At 40.7% G+C, this 22,469-nt stretch overlaps 6 protein-coding genes across 7 annotated transcripts in view; 3 read left to right on the top strand and 3 right to left on the bottom strand.

Moving 5' to 3' along the window:
• Positions 1-6,517, top strand: part of LOC142974102 (uncharacterized) — a 35,781-nt gene extending 29,264 nt beyond the window's left edge. Inside the window, exons 11-21 of the mRNA XM_076116255.1 lie at positions 2,178-2,365; positions 2,511-2,687; positions 2,802-2,976; positions 3,238-3,413; positions 3,617-3,681; positions 3,865-3,951; positions 4,145-4,293; positions 4,641-4,797; positions 5,089-5,416; positions 5,633-5,737; positions 6,301-6,517. Of these exons, the coding sequence (XP_075972370.1) occupies positions 2,178-2,365; positions 2,511-2,687; positions 2,802-2,976; positions 3,238-3,413; positions 3,617-3,681; positions 3,865-3,951; positions 4,145-4,293; positions 4,641-4,797; positions 5,089-5,416; positions 5,633-5,737; positions 6,301-6,429 (1,736 nt within the window). The 3' untranslated portion in view covers positions 6,430-6,517. The remainder of the gene's footprint in view (positions 1-2,177; positions 2,366-2,510; positions 2,688-2,801; positions 2,977-3,237; positions 3,414-3,616; positions 3,682-3,864; positions 3,952-4,144; positions 4,294-4,640; positions 4,798-5,088; positions 5,417-5,632; positions 5,738-6,300) is intronic.
• A 508-nt stretch (positions 6,518-7,025) lies between these two features.
• Positions 7,026-8,378, bottom strand: CRIF (growth arrest and DNA damage-inducible proteins-interacting protein CRIF). Its single transcript, XM_076116254.1, has 3 exons — positions 7,977-8,378; positions 7,663-7,898; positions 7,026-7,296 (listed from the first exon to the last, which is right to left on the bottom strand). The coding sequence occupies exons 1-3, from the start codon at positions 8,281-8,283 to the stop codon at positions 7,090-7,092; spliced, it is 750 nt and encodes a 249-aa protein (XP_075972369.1). The 5' UTR covers positions 8,284-8,378; the 3' UTR covers positions 7,026-7,089.
• A 172-nt stretch (positions 8,379-8,550) lies between these two features.
• On the top strand, positions 8,551-11,589 carry Clc (clathrin light chain). Of its 2 annotated transcripts, XM_076116251.1 has the most exons (6): positions 8,551-8,820; positions 9,092-9,235; positions 9,315-9,426; positions 9,806-9,817; positions 10,834-11,022; positions 11,282-11,589. In XM_076116251.1, exons 1-6 carry the CDS (start codon positions 8,661-8,663, stop codon positions 11,286-11,288), a joined length of 624 nt encoding a protein of 207 aa, XP_075972366.1. In that variant the 5' UTR covers positions 8,551-8,660; the 3' UTR covers positions 11,289-11,589. The 2 variants fall into 2 exon arrangements, with proteins under 2 accessions (XP_075972366.1, XP_075972367.1); XM_076116252.1 differs by lacking the exon at positions 9,806-9,817 and having other exon boundaries at positions 8,555-8,820.
• Positions 11,590-11,729: 140 nt separating this feature from the next.
• On the bottom strand, positions 11,730-13,553 carry PIG-A (phosphatidylinositol glycan anchor biosynthesis class A). Its single transcript, XM_076116250.1, has 2 exons — positions 13,328-13,553; positions 11,730-13,253 (listed from the first exon to the last, which is right to left on the bottom strand). Exons 1-2 carry the CDS (start codon positions 13,343-13,345, stop codon positions 11,955-11,957), a joined length of 1,317 nt encoding a protein of 438 aa, XP_075972365.1. The 5' UTR covers positions 13,346-13,553; the 3' UTR covers positions 11,730-11,954.
• Positions 13,554-13,717: 164 nt separating this feature from the next.
• LOC142974095 (tRNA (carboxymethyluridine(34)-5-O)-methyltransferase alkbh8) lies at positions 13,718-17,679 on the top strand. Its single transcript, XM_076116247.1, has 8 exons — positions 13,718-13,907; positions 13,990-14,230; positions 14,450-14,767; positions 15,100-15,259; positions 15,629-15,884; positions 16,472-16,627; positions 16,890-17,054; positions 17,168-17,679. The coding sequence occupies exons 1-8, from the start codon at positions 13,812-13,814 to the stop codon at positions 17,564-17,566; spliced, it is 1,791 nt and encodes a 596-aa protein (XP_075972362.1). The 5' UTR covers positions 13,718-13,811; the 3' UTR covers positions 17,567-17,679.
• Positions 17,578-22,359, bottom strand: LOC142974096 (TBC1 domain family member 19). The gene is made up of 10 exons (XM_076116248.1): positions 22,045-22,359; positions 21,520-21,654; positions 20,716-20,890; positions 20,459-20,546; positions 20,298-20,358; positions 19,748-20,110; positions 19,357-19,519; positions 19,032-19,141; positions 18,456-18,547; positions 17,578-18,268 (listed from the first exon to the last, which is right to left on the bottom strand). Exons 1-10 carry the CDS (start codon positions 22,144-22,146, stop codon positions 18,013-18,015), a joined length of 1,545 nt encoding a protein of 514 aa, XP_075972363.1. The 5' UTR covers positions 22,147-22,359; the 3' UTR covers positions 17,578-18,012.
• Positions 22,360-22,469: the final 110 nt, after the last annotated feature.

Raw genomic sequence — 22,469 nt, 5'->3', positions numbered from 1 at the left:
TTAAAACTGATTAGTTTTCATTGTATATTAATCTTTGTCTGCGATCTATCGAAATATTGTCAAGTTAGTAGCTATCTGTGTGTGATAAACTGATCAGCGCCCCTAGCGTATTTTGCAAGAACTATTTTCTCAATGTCACATCGCTTCACGATAGCAACAAGTAGTAATATTATTATTATACATATTATAGAGAATCACGTTACTGCTCTTTTCGAAGATCTAGAGAGAGATTCTGAAGCTGAACTACTTTTATTCAATTTTTTTTTTTTTTTTTTTTTTTTAATATTATTGGACAATTCACACACGGTCATTTGATTCCAAACTAAGCAGAGCTTGTACTATGGTAACCAAATAACTGATAAACATACTTATATACTTTTAAATACATACTTATATAGATACATTAACATCCAGGCTCAGAACAAATACTCGTGCTCATCACACAAAGATTTGTTCCGGGTGGGATTCGAACCCACCACACGCGGCGCTACGGTTGTTGCGGCGAGGTGATCGCTTAAACCACTGCGCCAAACGTGCAGTTTTTAGGTTTTTTTTTTTTTTTAATTGTTTTTAGGTACACTCTCATTATAAAACGTGGTGTATTTATATTATAAGCTTATATGGGGTTCAGACATGTCCACATTCTGGATAAAGCGCTGGGCTCTAAGCTAAAATATAATATGAATCTGTAAATGATAGCGATGAGGCTGTAACATTTTTGATTTTGTCGCACGTTCATACGGATAGGTGTAACATTTGACAGATCGTGCGCGCATTCGCTACGAACCTGCGTCGCGCATCTGCTTCTGCCAGTGTACTGCGAACACGCGAACTGAACCTACGTAAACCATATTTACTGGGCATATATTTAACTGGCTAACTCTACGCCAACGGCACCTAGCGGCGACCACACTGCTCGTCCTACTTAATACTTATTATCAACCATGCACTAATAACACATTAAAACCAATCAATCCAGGAATCTGGCCCCGAAACCTGTCATCATAGGTGTTGGTACAAGGATTACAGCCCGACAGTTATTACAAACCAGTATAAGAATAAACAGTAAGTAAATACAGGGAATGAATGGATGTATTACGAGTATAACTAATACGTACACAATAAATAAGTGATAATAAGAACTAAACGCGGGTATCATTTACTGGTCGCCACAAAGCCGCGAGACATGAAAACAAAATAAATGTCAATGTCACGTACGTTCTAATTTCAAACCGCCACGTTATTATATATTATTTTAGAGCTAGTATTCATCAAAAACGTATTTATTTGCATTATAAATTTTAACGATATTACGACGAACTACCGAGCCGTATAGGACGGGATTATTTACGAATAAATGTTTTTTTACTATTTATTTATAAAATATGGTTGGTAAAGGGGAACCGAAGAGCAGCCGGATATTTCACCAATGTTACTTGAAATGTTGCAAGTTGCAGAATTTGACACCTCTCAACAATGTCATTCCGTCCGGCAATGGCAAGGTGCTGGACTTTTGCGTGGACAGGATGAAGTACACGGACTGGCCCCCCATCCTCAACGCGCTTAGCTGTGATCTGAGCCTGCACTCTATATGTATTAAATGTCGACAACCTGTCAAAACTGGTGAGTAGCCAGAACAACGGTACAACATAGTAGAAGGACTTTGTGGACACCGACCAATCCAGAACAGTCTCCCAATAAACGTGTCATCGAAATTGGACTGATTATAAACTCTCACTGCCAACAAAAAAATTAGATAGTCTGTAGAGATAATGTTTTCCAACAATATCTAGGTGCTTCATTTTCACTCTCTAGCATCCTAGACCAACGTTAATCGTGGCACTATTTGCGAACATATTAGAATTCTCCGAGAAAGGTAGAATCCTGATAAAACAGTGACACCTGACAATTCTTTTCTAAATCGTGTCATAGTTACGCGAAAGTATAGATATCTACCAGTCGGATAGGTAGAGTTACTTTCACCTGTGAAGTACTAGGACAAGTTTCACAGCTTGTGAATAAGTTCCAGATAAGCTACCAGCCAGATTGCAAGTGCTTGAAAATATCTAACTGTCAAAATTCTAACTCAGAAGCTATGCGACACTTAGTCAGAAGTGGTGTAGGCTTTAGTGTAGTTATTGTGTAGGAATGTAACGAGTAGTGTGTACACTGTGCAGTGCTGGAGCACATAGACTGCGAGCGGCTGGCGAAGACCGTGAACAAGCGGTGCGTGATGCTGACCAAGTTCATGCTGAGCAACCTGGTGGAGGCGGTGTCGCAGCTGCTCGCTAACACCACGCTGCTCACCACGCTCTCGCTCGAGGGCCTGCCCTTGAAGATACCTTACCTCAACCCGCTGTGTGAGGTAACACCACTTGCAAATATTTTGGTTGAACACTAGATCCATGCCCGGTTTTGTTTCCTGCTTCTGACTTCCGGCGATACGATGTAACATGTTCCATATTAATCCAAATCGGTTTGGCACGGAATTTTATATTGATCGTGTATAGGCCCTTTTGTCGAACACGTGCCTGCAACACCTGCACCTGGCGCGCTGTCTGATCGGCGACGCGGGCTGCAACCTGGTGTGCAAGTCCATCCGGAGCCTGCCCAACATCCTCACGCTCAACCTCTCCGGCTGCGAGCTCACGCCGCTCGGCGCTGGCTATATCGCCGATCTGATCAAGGTAGGAACGAAATTGCATCTTTCACCTTCTTCAGTATTTATTTTTTACTTACAATGCAAACACAACGATTCAAAGAATACAAATGGTGATAATGTTACTTTTCCGGTGTTGCAGTACCAAAAGATCCACAGATACAGTGAGAACTGGATCCACACGCTGCGCTACCGGCTGCCGGAGCTGGACACGATGGCGGGCCTGCGCCGCATCACGCTGTGCTCCAACCCGCAGCTCGGAGACGCCGGGGTCGCCAAGCTGCTCGAAGTACTCGCTGATGACTTGTGGATAAAAGGTGACCACCCGCTTATTTCTTAAATTTTAGTATCGAAATCTTCTAGCAAAATGTATTTTTATGAATTGCCACGGAACTGAAAAACATTGTTGCTCGAGCTGGGAGCCCGACGACATTAATGACATTGACCACTAATTTACTGTACCTAATTTACGCTAAACCCTAATTAATTATACATTAGAGTCTCATTGTTTATTATTTTCGATGCGGAAGCCCGCTCGGCAGTTTTTAAATGTATTCCGATATCGTCGTGGTGTGTAGCGCTGGACGTGCAGCACTGCGGCATGACGGAGGGCGCGGCGCGGCTGGCGCTGCACACGCTGGCGTCCAACACGACGCTGCAGGTGCTGGACGCGCGCAACAACGACGTGTCGCCCGCCGCGCTCGCCGACCTGCGCGCCGCGCTGCGCGACCAACAGCGCGGGATGGCCGGACAGGTGACACCTCACTTACACTATATTCATTGCTGCTACTCCCAGACATTAGCGAAACTCCATAAAACAAACTTAATAATTATGGTGCTCTACGATGAATTCTTACCCAGACGTACTGGTCGCGATGAACTAAGGTGTCTACTGTCTTGTTTGAATATGGTAATGTCGGTGAGAAGGTATTAAAATTACTTACATGTACTTGACAGTTTTCGTGGCTGGCGAGCGTCACCAGTGGATCGAGTGATAGACTCGTCAAACCTGTCGCTAATAAGTTAGTACACATTTTCACATGATTTATTCACACACCTACAGATTTATATCTAGTACTATATACAAATATATATTTCCAGAATGTTGGCAGTGATATGCCAATTTTCCCTAAAATTGGTTGTGAAGATTAGTCCAGAAAGCCAGACATACATTTAGATTTAGTTCAACGAATGTATTGTTTCAGGAATGGTTTAACAAAAGATCGTGCGTTGTCTAGTGTAAGGAACGTACCGGTCAGAAATAGTAAACCTAATGTTGTTAAGAAGGACAAGTAAGTTATTAAACTGATCAATACATCTAATAAATAGTGCAGGTCAAATAGGCCTTGTTCTAGAACTTTTCTCTCCTTTACTTTGATGTAAAATTTCCTACAGCGACGAATTTCACGTCGAACCATTATAGTGAATAGAGAGCGCCACACTCCTAATACTTCCTTGTATAGTTGTGTAATGTGCTTGTGACAGGGAGTACACGGAGGTGTTGGAGGAACAGCTCCAGGAGGAGATCTCGCACCGGCAGCAGCTCGAGGAGCTGAACCTGCAGCTAGTGGAACAGATGAAGCAGCTCAAACAACAACAGATGAGACTCTGGGAAAATTCTGCTGCGTCATCAGGTAACATAATATTATGTTTAATCGACACGACGTTCCTCACCGCCTCTAAGTGGCCGATATAAGGAACACCTAGTGTCCTAGTCCACGGCTTGTCAAATTTTTTATATCTTTTTGTGTCTGGTAAGTTTGAACATAGTCAGTAGGTATGTACAAAGAATGCTAGTTTTTACGCCTCTACACCGGATGCCGGATCTACTGGTAATGGTATAAAGCTTTAGAAAGCTTGATGGTGATGTGGCGCCATATCGGGCAAGAAGAACTTCGAGCATTTTGAAGGTGGTGATTTAAGTAAGAAACTAAATACCTTCTCAAAGATCTGCCTCATGGTCTGTTTTGTTTCTGTTCAGGTTCAGAACATTCACTGGAGGCGAGTTCACCGTCGGGCGAGCTGTCCGTCAGCTCGGGCTCCACGGGCTCGGTGCCGATCGACCAGAACACTCTGTCTTACATACAACAAGCGTTTAAGGATATCTACACTTTTATTAAGAATAATCAATGCTACGGGTGAGCAATACACATTGCAAGATGTTTGGTTTATAGACGCTTTTAGTTTCAGTCGCACCCGCTGTTATTCTGTAATTTACAAGAATACAGTTTTGAGCGGCAATTCTACCGCTATAATTGCGGCAACTTTTTCCCGCGGACTTAGTGAGAGGAAGCGCGACGTATCCGTTGCGGGTGCGGCTAATCATCGCGCCGTCAGTTCTCAGTCTGAGAAATCGATTCGCGTTCGGAAACCTATCTGTGGTCGGGGGAGTACTTCTTCCTGAGTCTTTTATATTCTTCTTTTTTTAGACGATGCATCCACGATCCATCGGCGGGCGAGAAGGCTAAATCGGTGGAGCCGGCGGGCGAGCCGGAGGAGGGCGCGGAGGGGGCGGAGGGCGACGTGACGTCACCGTACAGCGGCGCGCTGCGCGTGAGCGTGAGCGCCAAGCGCGCGCACTCCACGCACCACCACGCGCCCGGCGGGGTGGGGGGCGTGGGGGGCGGGGGGGGCGGCGCCATCAACAAGACCACGCAGTCGGCGCACCTGCTGGGCGACGCGCCCGTCCCGCGCTCCCCGCGCTCGCCGCGCCTGCGCTCCCCGCGCCGCCACGCGCCGCGCGACATCATGGAGCCGGTCAGTCACATCACTATACCTACTCACCTCCTCACTGCCGCTCATTGATCTTTTCGAATGTATCTCAGCCGGTTTCCATGTCAAACTGGTGACTTCCACTTGACAATTCCAATGTACACGTACGCACTTGTAATTCAAGTCCTCTAAGTACTATAGAGTTTGTCACTTTACAAGTGCTTTTAGTTAACTCTTAAAAAATATTATCCATGTTTCCAGACACCGGAGATGTTCGAGAAACAGATGGGTGACACGAGGAACTCTCACGACGAGAGCTTGACCACTCTAGAAGACATTATCGCGTCACAAACGAAGTTGAAGAAAGTAAGTTAAATTAAACATTATCACAAGTACCTACCTAATCGTGATGCAAACTTGCATGCCTGAGAGTTCTTTAGAACAGTTCTTGAAGGTATGCAAAGTCCCCAATCCTCACTTGGCCAGCGTGGTGGACTCGAAGCCTAACCCCTCATTATGGGAGGAGACTTTTGCCCAGCAATGGAACATTAATGGGATAAGTTAATTTTAATCACAAAATAAATGCCACTTAATTATTCTTTCAACAGACGAATTCTTTCTTCGATCACAACATTTGGTACGGTCTACCTACATAAACGCACTTTAACCATAAACTACAACCCTCTACTACATACCTCTATCAATAGACAAATAAGCACATAATTTTTTTTTAACAATTCCAGTTTATAAAGCATGTTAGAAAAAAGATGAGTTAATTTTGTAGTAAGAAATTCGGTAACTTTCCTTACGTAGGACACTGCAACGGGAAACGGAATATTTGAACAGACGCATGACATAATCGGGACCCTAAGCATTTGCAACGAACGTTAACGTTACACATAGCATTATAGTTTGTCGTATCTCATCAGAAAGCGTCGCCGGAGAAGTCGAGTCCGTGCAGCAGCAGCTCGGACACGCTGGTGTCGCCGGCGCGGCGCCTGCACCCGCGCCAGGCGCTGTACTCCTCCGACGACGACAGCGACTGCGACTCGCCCTGACCGCGGACACGCCACTCTTTATTTATGAACAAACGCTTTTTATTTACGATTAAAGAAATTGATGGTAATTCTTTGTTTTAATCGATAACAGAAGGTTCTCGCACTATATTGTTGTGTCCACTGCCTTCTGGCGATACCAGCTCCCGTTGGTACACTACATTGTCCAAGGTATTTCAAGGATGCATCCTCGACACATTTCGCTAACGTCGTACGTTTAAGGTCAGTGTAGAGTAGGGAATCCCTTCAAAGTTTACAATGTAATCATCTTTAACCATGCTGTTGTTTCAGCTGTTGCTTCAATTAGTGTTATAAAGATACAAATCCTCTAGCAGTCGCCAAAAAGATGAGATATTATAGACTTAAGCCCTTCTCCCATTACGATACGCCCGCGCGACTCTAGTCTCGGAGACTAGTCGCCACGAAGTATCTCACATACATTTGTATGGAGACTCTCACATTACGATACTGGTAGTCTCCATACAAATGTATGTGAGATACTTCGTGGCGACTAGTCTCCGAGACTAGAGTCGCGCGGGCGTATCGTAATGGGAGAAGGGCTTTACATATGTAAGACCCAGATTGTTATGAACACAATGTAATAATTACAACAACTTTATTACACTAACATTTACATTACAATAGATTATAATAACATCTAGACTATGTTGATTTATCTCCAAGTTTGACATTCTTCTGCTGCAGCTTGGCAATCATCTCCTTCTCCTTGGCCTCTCTCTTGGCGAGTTTCTCTTGTTTCTTCTGTTCCTTCTCCCTCTTGGCCAACATCTCCTGGAACCTCTCATCACGAGGGTCCAGCTTGAAGCCAAAGTGTCTTCTCACTTCCTCCACTAGTCTTTCTTTCTTTTCCTGTAACAGAACAGAGAACAACATGCATCATTTGGTAGGAACATAAAGTATTGGAATCAGAAGAGCTGTAGCATATAATTATCTTAATTTTGCCAGTTGGCCGGTTAGTCCTGGTCACAGGAGAAAATCCTGGCTGCAAAACATTAGAGAATGGACAGACATGGGGAGTACTGCTGAACTCTTTCGTCTGGCAAAAGATAAGACCAAATATGCAGAGCTGATTGCCAACCTTCACTAGTTGGAGAGGCACTTTAAGAAGAAGAAGTTTGTCAGAGAGACCTCAACAAAAGAGTTAACAATCTAAGAGTTTAAGCCTAAAGGGGAAGAAACCAATTGTCCTAATTCTAAGTAATAATGTTCTTATACCTTTGCTGCATTAGCCTCAGCAGTTTTCTTGGCAATCTTGTCTTCTAGGTCTTTCTTCCACTGTGCTAACTTGGCGTACTTGGTGGCCACCTCCCTGTCTCTCTGCTCAATCTTGCCCTGTTCTTCCTTCCTCATCCGTGCTGCTTGCTCCATCATCTCTTTTATGCTGAATGGGAATGCTACAGCCTCATATTCTTGTATCTCAGCAATATCTCGCTTTGTTGGGAAACATAACACTGAAATATAGTTATAGAAAATATAGAAAAGGTTTACAATATTTACTGTAATACTGCGTATTTATATTGTTGACTTACTTGGATTTACTCCACTAGCACTGCCATATTTGCCATACATCTTTCTATTATATTTTACAGTTAAATGCGTGACACTTTTTGGTTCTTCGTATGGTCGTAGTCCGTTTATTAAATTTCGATGAGCCGAAGACAAGCGGGAGATGTCCCTTTTCTTCTCAATCTCGGCTTCTTTCGCTTGAGCATCATCAGAATCATCAATCAGTACGTGCTCATTTGTTTCAACGACTTCTGTGGCCGTAATGGAGTAGCGAAATAAAGAACCCACAAGGTTCGGGCGCATATACTTAGACCTTATACACAGGTTCATTTTATCTAATGTTTTTGTAAAAATAAGTTTACGATTACGACCAAAATCAAAACAGATGATTTTGTTCTTAGGTTATGTTTTTGACATAAGGTCATAGATTATTACAGAGTGTTTGTATTCTTGCCAGTCAGAAAAATAAGTGACTCATACATGTTTGAAATTTCAATTAAAATTTGATCTTATGTGAAGTACATAAGGGCTATAATAATTTCCGAACAGAATATTTCTTATTCGAAGTATCACTGTGGGTTTTGTCATCGTGTCAAATATTTTACTTCACTCACTCGCTTTGTCTTGTCTCTACTCCGCTTATTAATTGAAGTTCTTTCATCAGGAGTTGTTGTTTTATTTAGCGACCCTTAATAAATTTACAAAATATGGATGATTTCGGTGATAATTTCGTTCAACCCGAAGTCGACCCTGCTGCGGAGTTCTTAGCTCGCGAACAGAACCAACTAGCAGGGCTTGAAGATGAGCTGGAAACCGCTGCTCCGCCCCCCATTATATCCTCTACAAACGGATTAGACGACTTTGTGGGTACGTAACATATTAATTAGCTAACTACACATTATTTACTCAAAGTAATCAACCCTACGTATGCGGAATTTAGAAAATCAATACTAGGAACAACGCACTCGTCATCTTTTCCATCTGACGGTTTGTCTGTCTGAATAAACATTTCATCGCTTTGTATGCGCACAGAACAAAAATATTTTTGTAGGCAATTTTAAAATATTTCAGACGTGTCCTCAATTACTAATGAAATTCATACACAGATATTCAAGTAATTAATCATTATTTTCAACAGAGGTGCCCAGCGCGTCAGCCTTCGACTCGAACGGTCTGTTAGACGAGGAGCCGATCCAGACCTCTGTTTTCAAACAGGAGAGAGAAGAACCTGAAAAGATCAAGATATGGCGTGAGGAGCAGAAAAAGAGATTGGAAGAAAAAGGTGTGTTGTGTTATGCAAGTGTATAATTGAACACTATGGTCAAAGTTTACAGATCATTTACCAACATATTTTGTTCTAGATGCTGAGGAGGAGCAAAAGAAGGAAGAGATGTTGAAAATAGCCAAGAAGGAGCTCGAGGACTGGTACAAAACTCATGAGGAACAGATATCCAAGACTAAGGCAGCAAACAGGTAAAGAAAGATATTCTTACAAATGTATTTGGCTTATGCTTTATTTTAGTTTAGGTATATTGAAACTAATATATATGATATTTTATGATTGAGTGATATAATTATATTAGTCTACCTGGGAGGCAGGGTTAAAAGGATAATTCTATTAATATTAACAAAGCATTTCGTTAAATTACAAAAATATGTCTTATAAAAATATAATATGCATTTACCTATTTTTTATTATGTTCTATAAAAATTGTTATATAATTTAGTTTTTACTCTGGTCCACCTAGAACAATTTTATTCTGATATGATTCTTGTAAGGTAACCTAAGTATAGATTCCTCTGCATGAACAAATAAACACTAATTGTGCTCTTTTCTTTTCAATGCTGTCAGGGAGTCCGCTAAGTGAGTATATCTGCGGTATAAACAACAACTAACAATATGGTTCTTATTGGGTAATGGCTTCAAGAGATTATGTATATGTTTTTATTTTTTAGCCATTTCATGACCAACATGTCGTCCAGACGGGTGTTGGAACTAATAGGGTTTATGTTGTGTATTAAAAACCTCATTTAAAACTTAATTTTTAATTAGATAAATAAATAGCACTTAGGTCACAATAGCAATGACATGCAACACTGAAAAACAGTTAAAAATAAACATTCCATTACAAACATTTCATAAGAAAATAAAACCATAAGACCATTTGTCTTCACAATAAAAGAGAAACATTTAATTTTTACTGGTGATATAATATTTTGGGCCCATGTTTAAAACATTAAATTAACACCCACCACAACATTGACATAATGGTACCTACAAATTAAATTCAAAAGTACCCATCTCTTTACACCTCATTCATTTTAGTGTCTTCTTGATCTTTTGGCAATTATCATCAAGAAAAATATACGCACAACATCTAATAATCGAAGTCTACAACTACAATACATTGGTATCAGTTAGTAAACAGAGCAATTTGTCATAAATTCTACAATAATAAGATTTAGGGCTGTATTTCACTGGGACACCATGGCGGCGCAACCAGTCGCGCGACCGTGGTGTCCGTAAGCTACCAAATTAAGTAGATACAGTGTGACAGAATCTAAATGGACCTTGAAGTCATAGCACTCCTGCTTTATGTATGTAGAAAATTAAAGTTCAAGTGAAAAGGGCGCGATCAGCGTGGATGCGTATCCAGTAATATTCTTTCTGTACTGCCGTCCGAGCTGGTCGCGCAGCCAGGTTGGTCGCGCAACCAAGCAGACACCAGGTGCGTAACTCTCTATAGAGCTGTATACATTTTGTTGGTAGCGGCGACTGGTTGCGCCGCCATGGCGTCCCGGTGAAATATAGCCCGTAGAGACATTAAAATGAACAATGTAAGATAAAACTCGTTGTAATACTGATTATTTTGTGTCAAGGAATGCCGAGAAGGCGCTGGCGCGCGGCTCAGAGGGCACGGTGGAAGACGGCAACGAGTGGGCGCGAGTGTCTGAACTGTGCGACTTTGGACCGCGGCGTGGACGTGACGTGGCGCGCCTCAGGTCCATCGTGCTGCAACTCAAACAGTCTGGAGTGCGACCCAAGCACCCACCACGCACCACTAAAGTGTAAGCTTGTGTATTGGTTATAAAAATGAGACGGCATTCAGTTGGAATCATGTCTACAACACATTAACATTTGCTAAAGTCTGTATGCTATCAACTAGCAGACTATATTTTTGTCATTAATAATTTACTATAAATATATCTTACAATAAATTGGATATAAACATAGCTTCTGCTCAGAATACTTGTAATAATCAAGGTAAACACTTAAAATAACATTATAGCCTACAGGATAATAATATGTTATACAATTTGTTCACAGAGCATAGAGCGTGAGTCAACACTCAACATGAAGATACGCGAGTATATAACTACCAATATTGTACCTTAATCATCAGTCTCGGTATTAAAAATCACATTAATTATAATTAGGAAAAATATATTTTATAGTATAAAGTTGTTCAAGTGCTGCTTAACTACTGGAATGTCAACAAACGTAATAAATGTGTTATTTATTCATTTTATATTATATAATGTAATAAATAATTATGGCAAACTATTACTAGGACTAGTTAAGCCATTGAGTTTTTTTTTATTTGTCATAATGTTAATAAATATCATTCCAAAATATTTTTTGTTGAATTCTTTGGTAACAGGTACTTCATTCCTCTATAATAACTTACACAATAAGTTTTTTTTTTCCAAATAAACAATTCTGAGCTCTTCATAAGGATTTAATATAATTTTTGGTATAAATAAGACACAGATGACTAATATACTACCCTTAGTAGCATAACTAGTAATACTTAGAGACACTATTTTGAGACACCTTATCTTTACTTTATTTACTGTGCTATGTATGCAAACTGTATCTTGAAAATTTTGACAATAAATTCATACAAGCATTTTATCACAATATGCAGTTCAGTTTCATAATTATAAATAACATGTTATTCCTGTCACCATGATATAGATAGGAAAACAAATATTTGGTGCTATAACTTTAAATCTTTTGCTATATCAATGTGTTTTCTTTTATATAATTTCTCAGCAAGTTGTAACAACAAGTACATTAAACTTATTACTAATAGAAAAGGCCACACACCACATGAGAGGTAGCTTCGTAGTTGTACTCCTAGTGGCTTGTTTTTGTTCATTGATATATTCTTATAAACTCTCTCTGTTCTTATAGTTACATTCATCCAGTTATACATAGTTCTGATCATTCTATTACACTCAAATGGACACAAGATGTTGCCATCCTTTATATCCATCATAGCATGCTCTATGCCCTTCACTAGACCACTGACATTTGGCTCAGTTAAATATATCATGTTGGCTGGAAGAACTTCAGGTATACCACCAACATTAGTTGACACTACTTTAAGCCCACAAGATGCAGCTTCCACTATTGCCATACAATAAGCCTCTGTCAAAGAAGTGTTCAAAAATATATCACCTTTGACTAAAACATTTCTAACTTCAGAATGTTTGAGGCTTCCTAATAGAGTAATTTTGTGCTGGTAACCCAGCTTCTCTCTTATTTCCTGTAGTAGCCACATCTTAGGTCCATCACCTCCTATTATAAATCTTATATTAGAATATCGGGGACACATGTCTGCTATCACAGCGGCCATCAAGTCAACACCTTTCCTATAAACTAACCTTGATACAATCACTATTGTGATCATGTTGGGATCTCTCTTGCAAGGATCTGGAGTGAAACTATAAGCATCTACAGCATTAGGTATAACAGACACATTACATGCCTTCACTTTAGCTCTGAGCACTGTGTTCTCCTTGCCAGTGTGTGAGACACATATGCAGTGGTCACACTCACATAAACACATTTGTAAATATTTGTTGGTCAAAACTGCTGAAGTATCAGCAAAGCCAAACAAACTGTGATCTGTAAATACTGTCTTCAAGCCCATTAGTTTACCTATAATTGACACTTCATGACACAAAACACTAAATGCCGAATGTCCATGAACAATTTCGACTTGTTCTCGAATTAGTATATATCTTATCAATGCGATGTTGCATATCATCGTTGGAAGGACACATTGTGCATAGAATACTCTTATCGGCAGATAGTACACCTTCAGTCCACTGGTTAAATACCGTATCCCAACGCGTTCACCGTAAGAATGCGTGATTATTACAACTTTGTGACCGCGTTTTATCAAACATTGAGATAAATTGTAGATGTGCTCCTCAACGCCGCCAGTGTTCGGGTAGAAGAAGTCTGAAGCCATGCAGATAACGTATTTCTTATGTCTTGGTTGCATTTCCTACAACATAAAACGAAATGAATAAAACAAACTCAATATAATACATTAGTACAAACGTTTCAGGCTTAATTTACCTTCCGTACAGATCCCATTGCATTGTATTAGAAATCGTAATTTACACATATATAATCACGAATTGTTTTCAAAAATCGCTCCCCAAATACAGTAAGAGGCAGAAGGGCATTTGACATTTTTATCTGACAGTAACCAAAATTTGACAATGACTCATGAAAAAAATGTTGCCATTGGATTTCATTTTAATACCAAACCTGCTCTAACAAGCTATTCGACTAGTCAACTAATACGTTATTAAAAGTAAGCTAAGCCGCACTAGTACTTAATTTAATTAAATGTACTTATCTGCCTAATGATATGATTCAACTTCGAAGTTCAATGTATCTGGCTACTAAACGTTTTGACGTTGACATTACACGGTACGTGTTATGTCATTACTGTCATCAGACTCGTGTTGCTTACAAAAGTAAACAGTACTGTATTAAATTCATTTCACTATTTATTTGAATTATATCTCTATTAATACCTCGTAGTTCCATTCAAATGGACGAAGATAAGAAAACTGAACGTAAGAGAAAGAGATTTGCAGCCCGGTTGAAAAGTTCTAAAGATATAACATGCACAGACACGCCAGGTCCAGTAAGTTACAGTTTATTATCTTATTTCCACATAATTCTCATAAAATCGGGATATTATTAACGTCAACTTTATTATTTTTTAGAATATTGTGCTGTGCAATGCTGGACAGGCGACCGGATTAGAAAAAGATAGTGTATTTAAACTTATAAGTGGCAATAGGTTAGAAATACCTCTGCCTAAGTTTATAGCTGAGAAGGGGGAGACACACTCGTTTTTAGTATTCGGTACAATAGAAGATGCCGTCCTTTTCTATAATTCATGCAATGGCAAAGCAAAAGCTGATGAAAATGGTACTCCACTGTACATGAACTTTGTTGAAAAAGGTAATATTTTTTTTTTAGATAGTTTGCTGATTTATTAATTTGAGTTTCTATTATATTAATATAAAGTATCATAATATGATCTAGCACTACTACTACTTTGTTTTAGACATTAAGAAATCTATTCATTAAACCCACTCTAGATACATCTACAGACTTTTCAATAAATTGTTGGGTTATTCCTAATATTCTACCTTAACAAACAAATTACTTGTGTTACAGTTCCAAATACAGAAATAATATGTCCGCACGCAAATCCTGAAGGCCTTTCAATATTAAACAACTTTATCACTGAGAGTGAAGAACAGAAATTCCTGCAACTTTTTGACTGGACACCAGAGACAAGCAGCTTGAAGAATAGACAAGTGAAGCACTATGGTTATGAGTTCAGATATGGAAGCAATGATGTTGATTTGACTCAACCGCTAATAGAGAAGATACCTAACGAGTGTGACATATTGTGGGAACGTTTAAAAGAACATGGCTTTGATGTTGGAGTGCCTGATCAGTTGACTGTCAATAAATATAGTCCTGGCCAAGGTATGTAATTCTAATAAAAATATAACTATATTGTGGCATTATTGTCTAGCCTTTACTAATTTCCAGAGGTAAAAGCGTGTCATTGATAAGTAGGCCATAATCTATATCTGAAAAGTTACTAACTTTATACTGAAATTTATGGTACACTGGGATTTATACCTTAATCCCGATTTTAATAAGTAAAATTGCATTACAATCTTATTAGAAGATTTTCAAGAAGGGAGTTAAGTGAGTAACAAATATTCATTAACGTTAGTCATGCATCCTGTTAAATTATAATTCTTCTAGATTATGCTTTTAGTTTGAGTAGTGCCAAAAAAATAATGTTTTAGGTATTCCATCACATGTAGACAGGCACAGTCCATTTGGTGATTCTATATTATCTCTATCACTTGGCTCTGATGTGGTGATGGACTGGAAGCACCACAGCGGCAAGTATGTGCCTGTCGTAGTCCCTGCTCGGTCAATGCTTATTATGCAAAATGAGGCCAGGTGAGTTGGATACACTTGTTGTGAGATTAATGTAGAATTAAAAAGCCAGCTTTACACATACACTCTATCGCGCATGAAACAACAATCGTGCGTCAAAGAGCACGCGTATAATGGGGCAAGGGGGAAAGGAAAGGGTTTCCTCAAACTAAGGAGTCAATTTTATTAAATTATTGAAATAATCCATATAGTATCAGGAAACGAATGAATAGTGTGCAAAAAAGAACGGGTAACGCAAAAAATACAAACGCGAGCAAAGAGCGCGCAGGCTTTTCCGCGCGTAGTCCTGTACGCTCCAAAGAACGTGCGATAAAGTTGTGAGTGTGTGTGTAAAGTTGTCTAGTGAAGTCATCATCACCATTCATAATCTAGGTACGACTGGCAGCACGGCATCACGCCACGTACCTACGACCCGGTCATAGCGCAGCACACAGGCGGCCAGAGCGCCAGGGTGATCACGAGCGACACGGTGCCGCGAGCGACTCGCACCTCGCTCACGTTCCGCTGGACACGGCGCGGCGCCTGCCGCTGCCAGTACCACACACTCTGTGACAGCGCCGACAAAGTCACGCCTGACAATCTGGATAATGATCTAGCTGCTAATATAGAAGAGTTACATGTGCATCAGGTAACATGCTAATTACAATATTTGTCACTACCTACTTATAAAAAGTAAGCATACGTTCTTACTTCTTACAAAACACTCGGGAAGAAAAATAAGGTGAATTTGGGTAACATTAATAATAATTGTCTGAATTTGAACTAGTTTCGATTATTTTTTCATATGAAACCAAGACTTATTTTAGTTTTGCAAAATTTTTATCAATTGTGTTGGTTCCATATGAAAAAAATCAAATTCCCTCGTTCAATGTTACCTAAATGATTCAAAGTTACCCAGGTTGACTGTAGCGTTTTTAAGTACCTATAATTTTTCAGCCTGTTGTATTTTTTACAGTAATCAATTGTTTTTATCGTTTTAAGCAACTTGATCTTTTGTAGTGATGAAGGTTCCATATTATTACCCGATCCCTACCGGTTTCCCTCGATCGATGTCTCTTCGAAAACTTTTCAGTAGCTCCGAATTTTGAAAGGACTAGGTATGTCGGTAATTTATAGACTGCTTTTGATCAAGCGTTGGACATGATTGAATCTCCATTATAGGCACATAGATGTGATAACGTAGTGTTTGAGTGATAGTATGTGTGTGTGTGTCAGGTGTACGAGCAGATCGCGGGCCACTTCAGCTCGACGCGGCACAAGGCGTGGCCGCGCGTGGCGCAGTTCGTGGCGCGCGCCCCGCGCGGCGCCGTGCTGCTGGACCTGGGCTGCGGGAACGGCAAGAACATCCTGCCCCGGGACGATCTCGTGCAGGTCAGGGACACTACTGACACTCACTGCCACTCATTACCGAATAAGTGTACCCATTTACACTAACAATTGTCCAAGAACATTAAATTTTTATATGTTAATACATTTAATACTAATACTATTTTTTCTGTAGTAAGAACTCCATCAGGACTACCACGTGACCTAGTAGCTTCCGCTTCCATAGGTAGTAACGAATAATGCTTTACATAAACGGGCCTTAAAGCCTTAATTCCGATCCTTTATTATGAACATACCCCCTCTACAGTTAGCGTGTGAGCGCTCAGCATCTCTGCTGGCGGAGTGCGCGGCTCACACCCGCGCGGTGGCGGGCGCGGACCGCGTGCGGCTGGACTTGCGCCTCGCCGCGCTGCGGGACGGGGTCGCCGACCTCGTGCTGTGCATCGCCGTCATACATCACTTCAGCACGCAGGTGAGACACCGACCAGTTGGGATCTGTGCGACCGACGGACGGACCTTGGCGTGCTTTTAAGTTATTTTGCCCACATGAGCCAATAATATCATTCCGTTAATTCCATCTCCCAGGCGCGGAGGTTAGAGGCAGTTTCGAGTATACATCGGCTACTCCGCAGCGGCGGTCGAGCGCTCATCACCGTGTGGGCCAAGGACCAGACCGAGTCCAACTACCTGTGCCACAACAAACTGAACCACGCAGAGACGGAGACGCAGGTCACCGTCGCCGGCGTCAACCTGCCCGTGCACGAGAACCGGACGCAGTTCAAACACCAAGACTTATTAGTGCCTTGGAAATTAAGGAAAATTAAACACGACAAACTGGAGCATAAACCAGACACTACATTACTGAGATACTACCATGTGTTCGAGGAGAACGAGCTCGATCAACTGTGCCAACAAGTTGGCTTTCACATAGAGGACACTTACTACGAGGAAGGTAACTGGTGTGTCGAGTGTATCAAACAATAAATTATCTGAGGTAACACTTTGTACTTTCTTTTTTTAATGTCAAAAGGTTCCGTCTACAAAATTAAGAAAACGACTAATATAAAAAAACATTATAAAAAAACAATGTTTACAACAACGAGAGTAACAGAGTGTTGCGCATATTATTATCTGTCAACGAACTAAACGTAACAAACGAACAGTACACTTTATAAAAATAATTTCAACCCGTGAACATTATATCTATTAGCTCCAGACGTTCGCATACGACAAGCATTTATACAATATACAAAATACTTCACGAAAATTATATTTATCTTTTCATTCACAACCGCTCACTCGGACGCATTCTATCAGACATATCTGTGTTAACGCGTGTGGGACAGAGTCAAACATATGTATGAAGGGAGGGTGGGAGCTCGGAGCTCGGTACACGTATGTCGTTATCACATATTCGCGAGACAGCGCGGTCAGGGCTTCATGAGGGCGAGCTGCAGCAGCGGGATGACGGAGATGGTGGAGAGGTCGGCGAGCACGGCGTCCACGTTCTGCAGCGTGTTCACCTGGAAGATGTTCTCCTTGCGGAAGCTGAGGATGGCTAGCGCCAGCAGCGGCAGGATCTCCAGGCAGTCGTAGCCCAGGATCGCGTCCCACAGCAGCAGCAGCTGGTCCGGCGGCAGGTGACCACTGAACGCTCGCATTAACCACTTGAATACTACTCTGATTCTGGAAAATAAAGCATAATGAGACTCGAAGCTTGTTGCCATAACATGACTGATTAGTTAGTCAGTCGGGTGGTGTCAATATTTTTATTTATGTCATAATTATATACATCTAAAATAGCTTGAACGACTTTGACAATAGGTCGACCACGAACCATACGAAAGAATTGAAAGTTGTTCATATTACTTACGGATTAATATTAATATTTCTAAAGTGTATCCATAACAACGGCTCGTTCGCTTCCAACAGTCTCTCGTACAAGAGACACAATGAAACTATACCCTGCAACATAATATAAGTAGGTAATGTGTAAAACTCTTTAAGCAAAGGCGTTTGACACAGTTCCACTTCATTTATTATTGTAGATAGAAGTCAATAAGCATTGTAACGAAGATCAGGACTACCTCCGTAGATTCTTGGTAAGTACGATACTGTCCATGAAGAACAACCACAGTCATGTTCAATATTTGACAAGACGTGCTAGTTGTAGTGACGCAAGGAAGTATTTTAGAACCTGTCCTTAGTCGGTCATGATTCATTTGTTATTGTGTTAGCGTGCCTAAAGCAGTCAATCTTGATTATATCTCTAGTCATGTCGGCCACCCGTCCCACCGGACTATTAGAATGGGGGTATAGAGAGTGTAGAGTCTATATACCCCCATTCTCTTCATTCTCATTCGGGGGTATAGAGTCGCGCACAGGGTGTTGTACACACACGCGCGACTCTATAAACAAAATCTTGTCATTAAAATTGTTTGTATGTTACCTGTGGATGTGTAGATATGTAATGCAGCCGGTGCCAGTATCGTATGTAGAACGCTCTGAACGTGTAGTACAGTTGCACCGGGTCGTCGTACAGGTAACAGAACGGGGTCGCTGCCAACACAAACATATTATTATAACAAAATACTAAAAAAACAACTATTTTTGAATGGATAGTCAGCTGTGGTGAGTCCAAGATTTTGTATTGGATTGATGCTTTGAAGCCTAGGGGATGGTTTAAATACTTTACGTTAAACTTTTGCGTGGTGACAAAACACCAAACATGCAAGAAACACCCTTAAATTAATTACCTACTAGCTATATCTTACCATACATAGTGAACCCGTGGAAGGGTATAATGCCGCTGGGCGGGAACACGGTGACGCTCTCCGCCGAGGTCTGCTTGCCCTTGATAGTGACGGTGGGCGGGTTGCCGATGCAGCTCTTTAGCTGCTGCATGATCTCGATGTCGCGGGAGAACAGCAGCATCACCTGCGACATTACTAGGCTACAGTAAAGTTACGCGGCGAGTAGAATGTTCTCAACAGTCACTTAGAACGGAGTTCATCGCCGAGATAGTCGTTTCAAGCCTTTGTCGTTAATTGAAAAAAATTAGAAAAAAACCTCGTGAAGGTTATAGAGACATGATTAAATACTCTGTCTTACATCATTACCGGCGCTGAGTATAATGAGAAGAACGAGTAGAATAAGCGGAAATACCTGGTAAAGCAAGTCCTCGAACACGAAGTACTGGTCGTCGTTGGAGGCGGTGAGCTGCACGTCCTTGAAGATCAGCTTGTCGATCATGAGGTCCACCTCGAGCACGTTCTTCTTGAGCTTGTCGAAGTAGTGCGCGTGCTGCAGCTTGACGTCGGAGCCCAGCACCTGCGCCCACAGCCTGGCGCGCAGGCACTGCGGGCTGCCCTTCTTCAGGAACTCCTGCACCACGGGCGCGTAGCCCAGCGCCGCCACGCGCTCGCCCAGCCCCACGCGCTCCGCCTCCAGCGCCGCCGCGCCCGCGCCCGCGCCCGCGCCCGCGCCCAGCAGCGCCTCGCCCAGCGCCCACTCGGGGAACACCGCGCGCTGCGACCGACACGCCTTTAGGGAACACCTATTTCTCGACGCTTTCAAATGGAAATTGCAAAACTGTATCTGGCCAAGCGAAATTGGCCTATTTTTTTTTACTAACGCTATTATCGAGAGATGTCCTCGGTTTTTTGGATGGTACTATTGTTTCCGAGCGAAGCAAATAATGTGTATCGGTACTCACTAACTGATCGATCGTCTTCACTTGTAGAGGCAAATGCGCGAACTCCCATTTTGGTTCATCGCTAGAAGTGTTGAGTAATCGTTAAGACAAATATTATTTAGATGATGTTATAATCATATGATTACCTATGTAGGTACCTACATAGTAAAATTAATACTCACTCTCTGGTGTATGGAACGTAACCGGATAACGTTAGTAGTACTTCGAGAAAATCCTTTGGCGCGTACACTGGCCTGTATTTTGATAGATCTGAAATCAAATCATGTAAGTTAGTATATCTAGGTTTTCGTGATATAGGATCAGTCCTTAACGCGAGTTCTTTTCTTTATTTTATTGATAAGGCCTTTCGCCAGTGTAAGACTATGTCGGCCTCATATGAACACTCACTAGGGAAAAAGAAATTATATAAAAATATCACCTAAATTGTAAGTACTAAGTTCGTTCCATTTCTCCGTGAGTTCCTCCTGTTCACTTTGCGGTCTGATTTTCGCCAGCGACGTCTCAAGGTCTGTGCACATTGAATTTAATGATTTATGTATCCGCTTCTCCCATTGCGCGCTAGCTTTTAACAATGATGTCAATGGATCCAATTTCTGAAAAAGAATCTTTTGTAAAGTAGTACCTATATGGCTAGAATAATATTAGTGGTAGCATAAGCCTGGCTCCCAATGCGCAAGTGACGCAAGTGGCCGAGGGTTTTGAATCGACGTATAGGTATCAACTAGGTAGACCCCAAACCTAAGGATTACATAATAATTTTTCCAAGTTACCTAAATTTGTATCAGAAATAAACGCTAGCTGAAATAATGACGAAAACCCCCGCGATTTCGAAACGATTCTTGAACGGATTCAAAGTCTCTAATCTTCGCCTGAGTTGTCAACTCAAGGCCTAGGAGCAATGTTAATGGGTTTAGTGCTTATATAATCAACAAGTGGTAATTTATTTGAGCTGAAGTGGTACCTAGACATTGATATAATAAATAGGCAAGGTCAAGTCGTAGGCGAATAACCTTGTAGGGTCGTCCAAGGGCGCATAGTTAAAATTTAAACTAGGTGCCTAGGTGCTGCACTTAACATTAGGCATTAAGTATAGTGATGTACCTAACTAGTATTCACACTTTTTTATATTTGGACTACTATTACTGATACGAGTACGTGTAGTCCTTATTTACAGCTTAATTACTTTTGTGTTCAAACATTTTATTATTAAAACTTCACGTACGTTTTGTTTGCTCTGTGTTCTAACCCAATGAAATACTGTGTTCCTTAATTTAGTATCTAAGCCTTTTTCTTTCATAGCTTGTTGTAATGTCTGTTTAAAGTCTTCCTTTTTAACGTTTGGCGATGAAACTAATTTCTGAAAAGAAAGAAAATCAAATAAAATTACCACATTAACAGTTGCGTGAGAAGGGAGCATCAGTTCAATTAATGTCGATAATAAGAAGTCGATGTCATCATTAACAATAAGTAGGCGGTTTCATTGTTATGATGTTTATTTTTATGAAGTTAAATGGAATGATTAATAGTTACAAATAATCATAAGTACGCTACGGTACCTGTAGATACGGTACAAGCTCCATTACATACTTAATTTTTATAGCAACTATTGCATCAATCCTTTGAAGGAAATATCGGGTGTTATTCACTCATTTAGCTATTCTACTGTTATCTTACATTAAAAATCTCACAAAATACAAAAATTATGCTTAATAAATTGAGATCAAAGCATCAGTTTTGGAACACATACCTGAACATCACTATAGAAAGATTTGTAAATTGAGAGATTTTTTATTTCTTCGGCCAATTTTAACGCAGTATGATGTATGGCTTCCTCTTTTATACCTTCCATTGTAGCTATTCATGAATGATTATCTATAATAATTTTGTAAAAATAAAATAACAGACGTAACTGTGTTTACTTTTTTTTATAAAATTCATAGTTCATGAGAGTGAAAAGATACTGTTGCCTTAGAAACAGATAAATAAATCATTGTGAAGGGGAACGCCGAAAAGGAAACATGTAATTACCTGGAAATCACCAATTAGGCCAAAATTGTACAAGTACAAGTTGTAATGTGATCTAAAAATTACCGTTCAAGTATTCTTTTCAAAGTCGCTTTTTTTCGATAACTTTATAATAGTTCGCAAATAGCGCAATAAACAGTTTTTGAA

The sequence above is a fragment of the Anticarsia gemmatalis genome, chromosome 7, assembly GCF_050436995.1.
Source record: "Anticarsia gemmatalis isolate Benzon Research Colony breed Stoneville strain chromosome 7, ilAntGemm2 primary, whole genome shotgun sequence".
NCBI classification, from domain to species: Eukaryota; Metazoa; Arthropoda; class Insecta; order Lepidoptera; family Erebidae; genus Anticarsia; species Anticarsia gemmatalis.
Note: the sequence above shows the minus strand (reverse complement) of the source record. Positions and strands in the feature narration are given on the sequence as shown.

Coding starts and splice junctions, on each gene's coding strand:
- Clc (XM_076116251.1), top strand. CDS start 8,661: ATGGATGATTTCGGTGATAATTTCGTTCAACCCGAAGTCGACCCTGCT. Junction 8,821..9,091: donor CGGATTAGACGACTTTGTGG/GTACGTAACATA, acceptor TATTTTCAACAG/AGGTGCCCAGCGCGTCAGCC. Junction 9,236..9,314: donor AAAGAGATTGGAAGAAAAAG/GTGTGTTGTGTT, acceptor ATTTTGTTCTAG/ATGCTGAGGAGGAGCAAAAG.
- LOC142974095 (XM_076116247.1), top strand. CDS start 13,812: ATGGACGAAGATAAGAAAACTGAACGTAAGAGAAAGAGATTTGCAGCC. Junction 13,908..13,989: donor GCACAGACACGCCAGGTCCA/GTAAGTTACAGT, acceptor ATTATTTTTTAG/AATATTGTGCTGTGCAATGC. Junction 15,885..16,471: donor AAGAGTTACATGTGCATCAG/GTAACATGCTAA, acceptor TGTGTGTGTCAG/GTGTACGAGCAGATCGCGGG.
- LOC142974096 (XM_076116248.1), bottom strand. CDS start 22,146: ATGGAAGGTATAAAAGAGGAAGCCATACATCATACTGCGTTAAAATTG. Junction 20,111..20,297: donor TGAAGACGATCGATCAGTTA/GTGAGTACCGAT, acceptor TGTCGGTCGCAG/CGCGCGGTGTTCCCCGAGTG. Junction 19,142..19,356: donor CCACGGGTTCACTATGTATG/GTAAGATATAGC, acceptor TTGTGTTGGCAG/CGACCCCGTTCTGTTACCTG.
- CRIF (XM_076116254.1), bottom strand. CDS start 8,283: ATGAACCTGTGTATAAGGTCTAAGTATATGCGCCCGAACCTTGTGGGT. Junction 7,899..7,976: donor TGCTAGTGGAGTAAATCCAA/GTAAGTCAACAA, acceptor ACTATATTTCAG/TGTTATGTTTCCCAACAAAG. Junction 7,297..7,662: donor CTGAGGCTAATGCAGCAAAG/GTATAAGAACAT, acceptor GTTCTGTTACAG/GAAAAGAAAGAAAGACTAGT.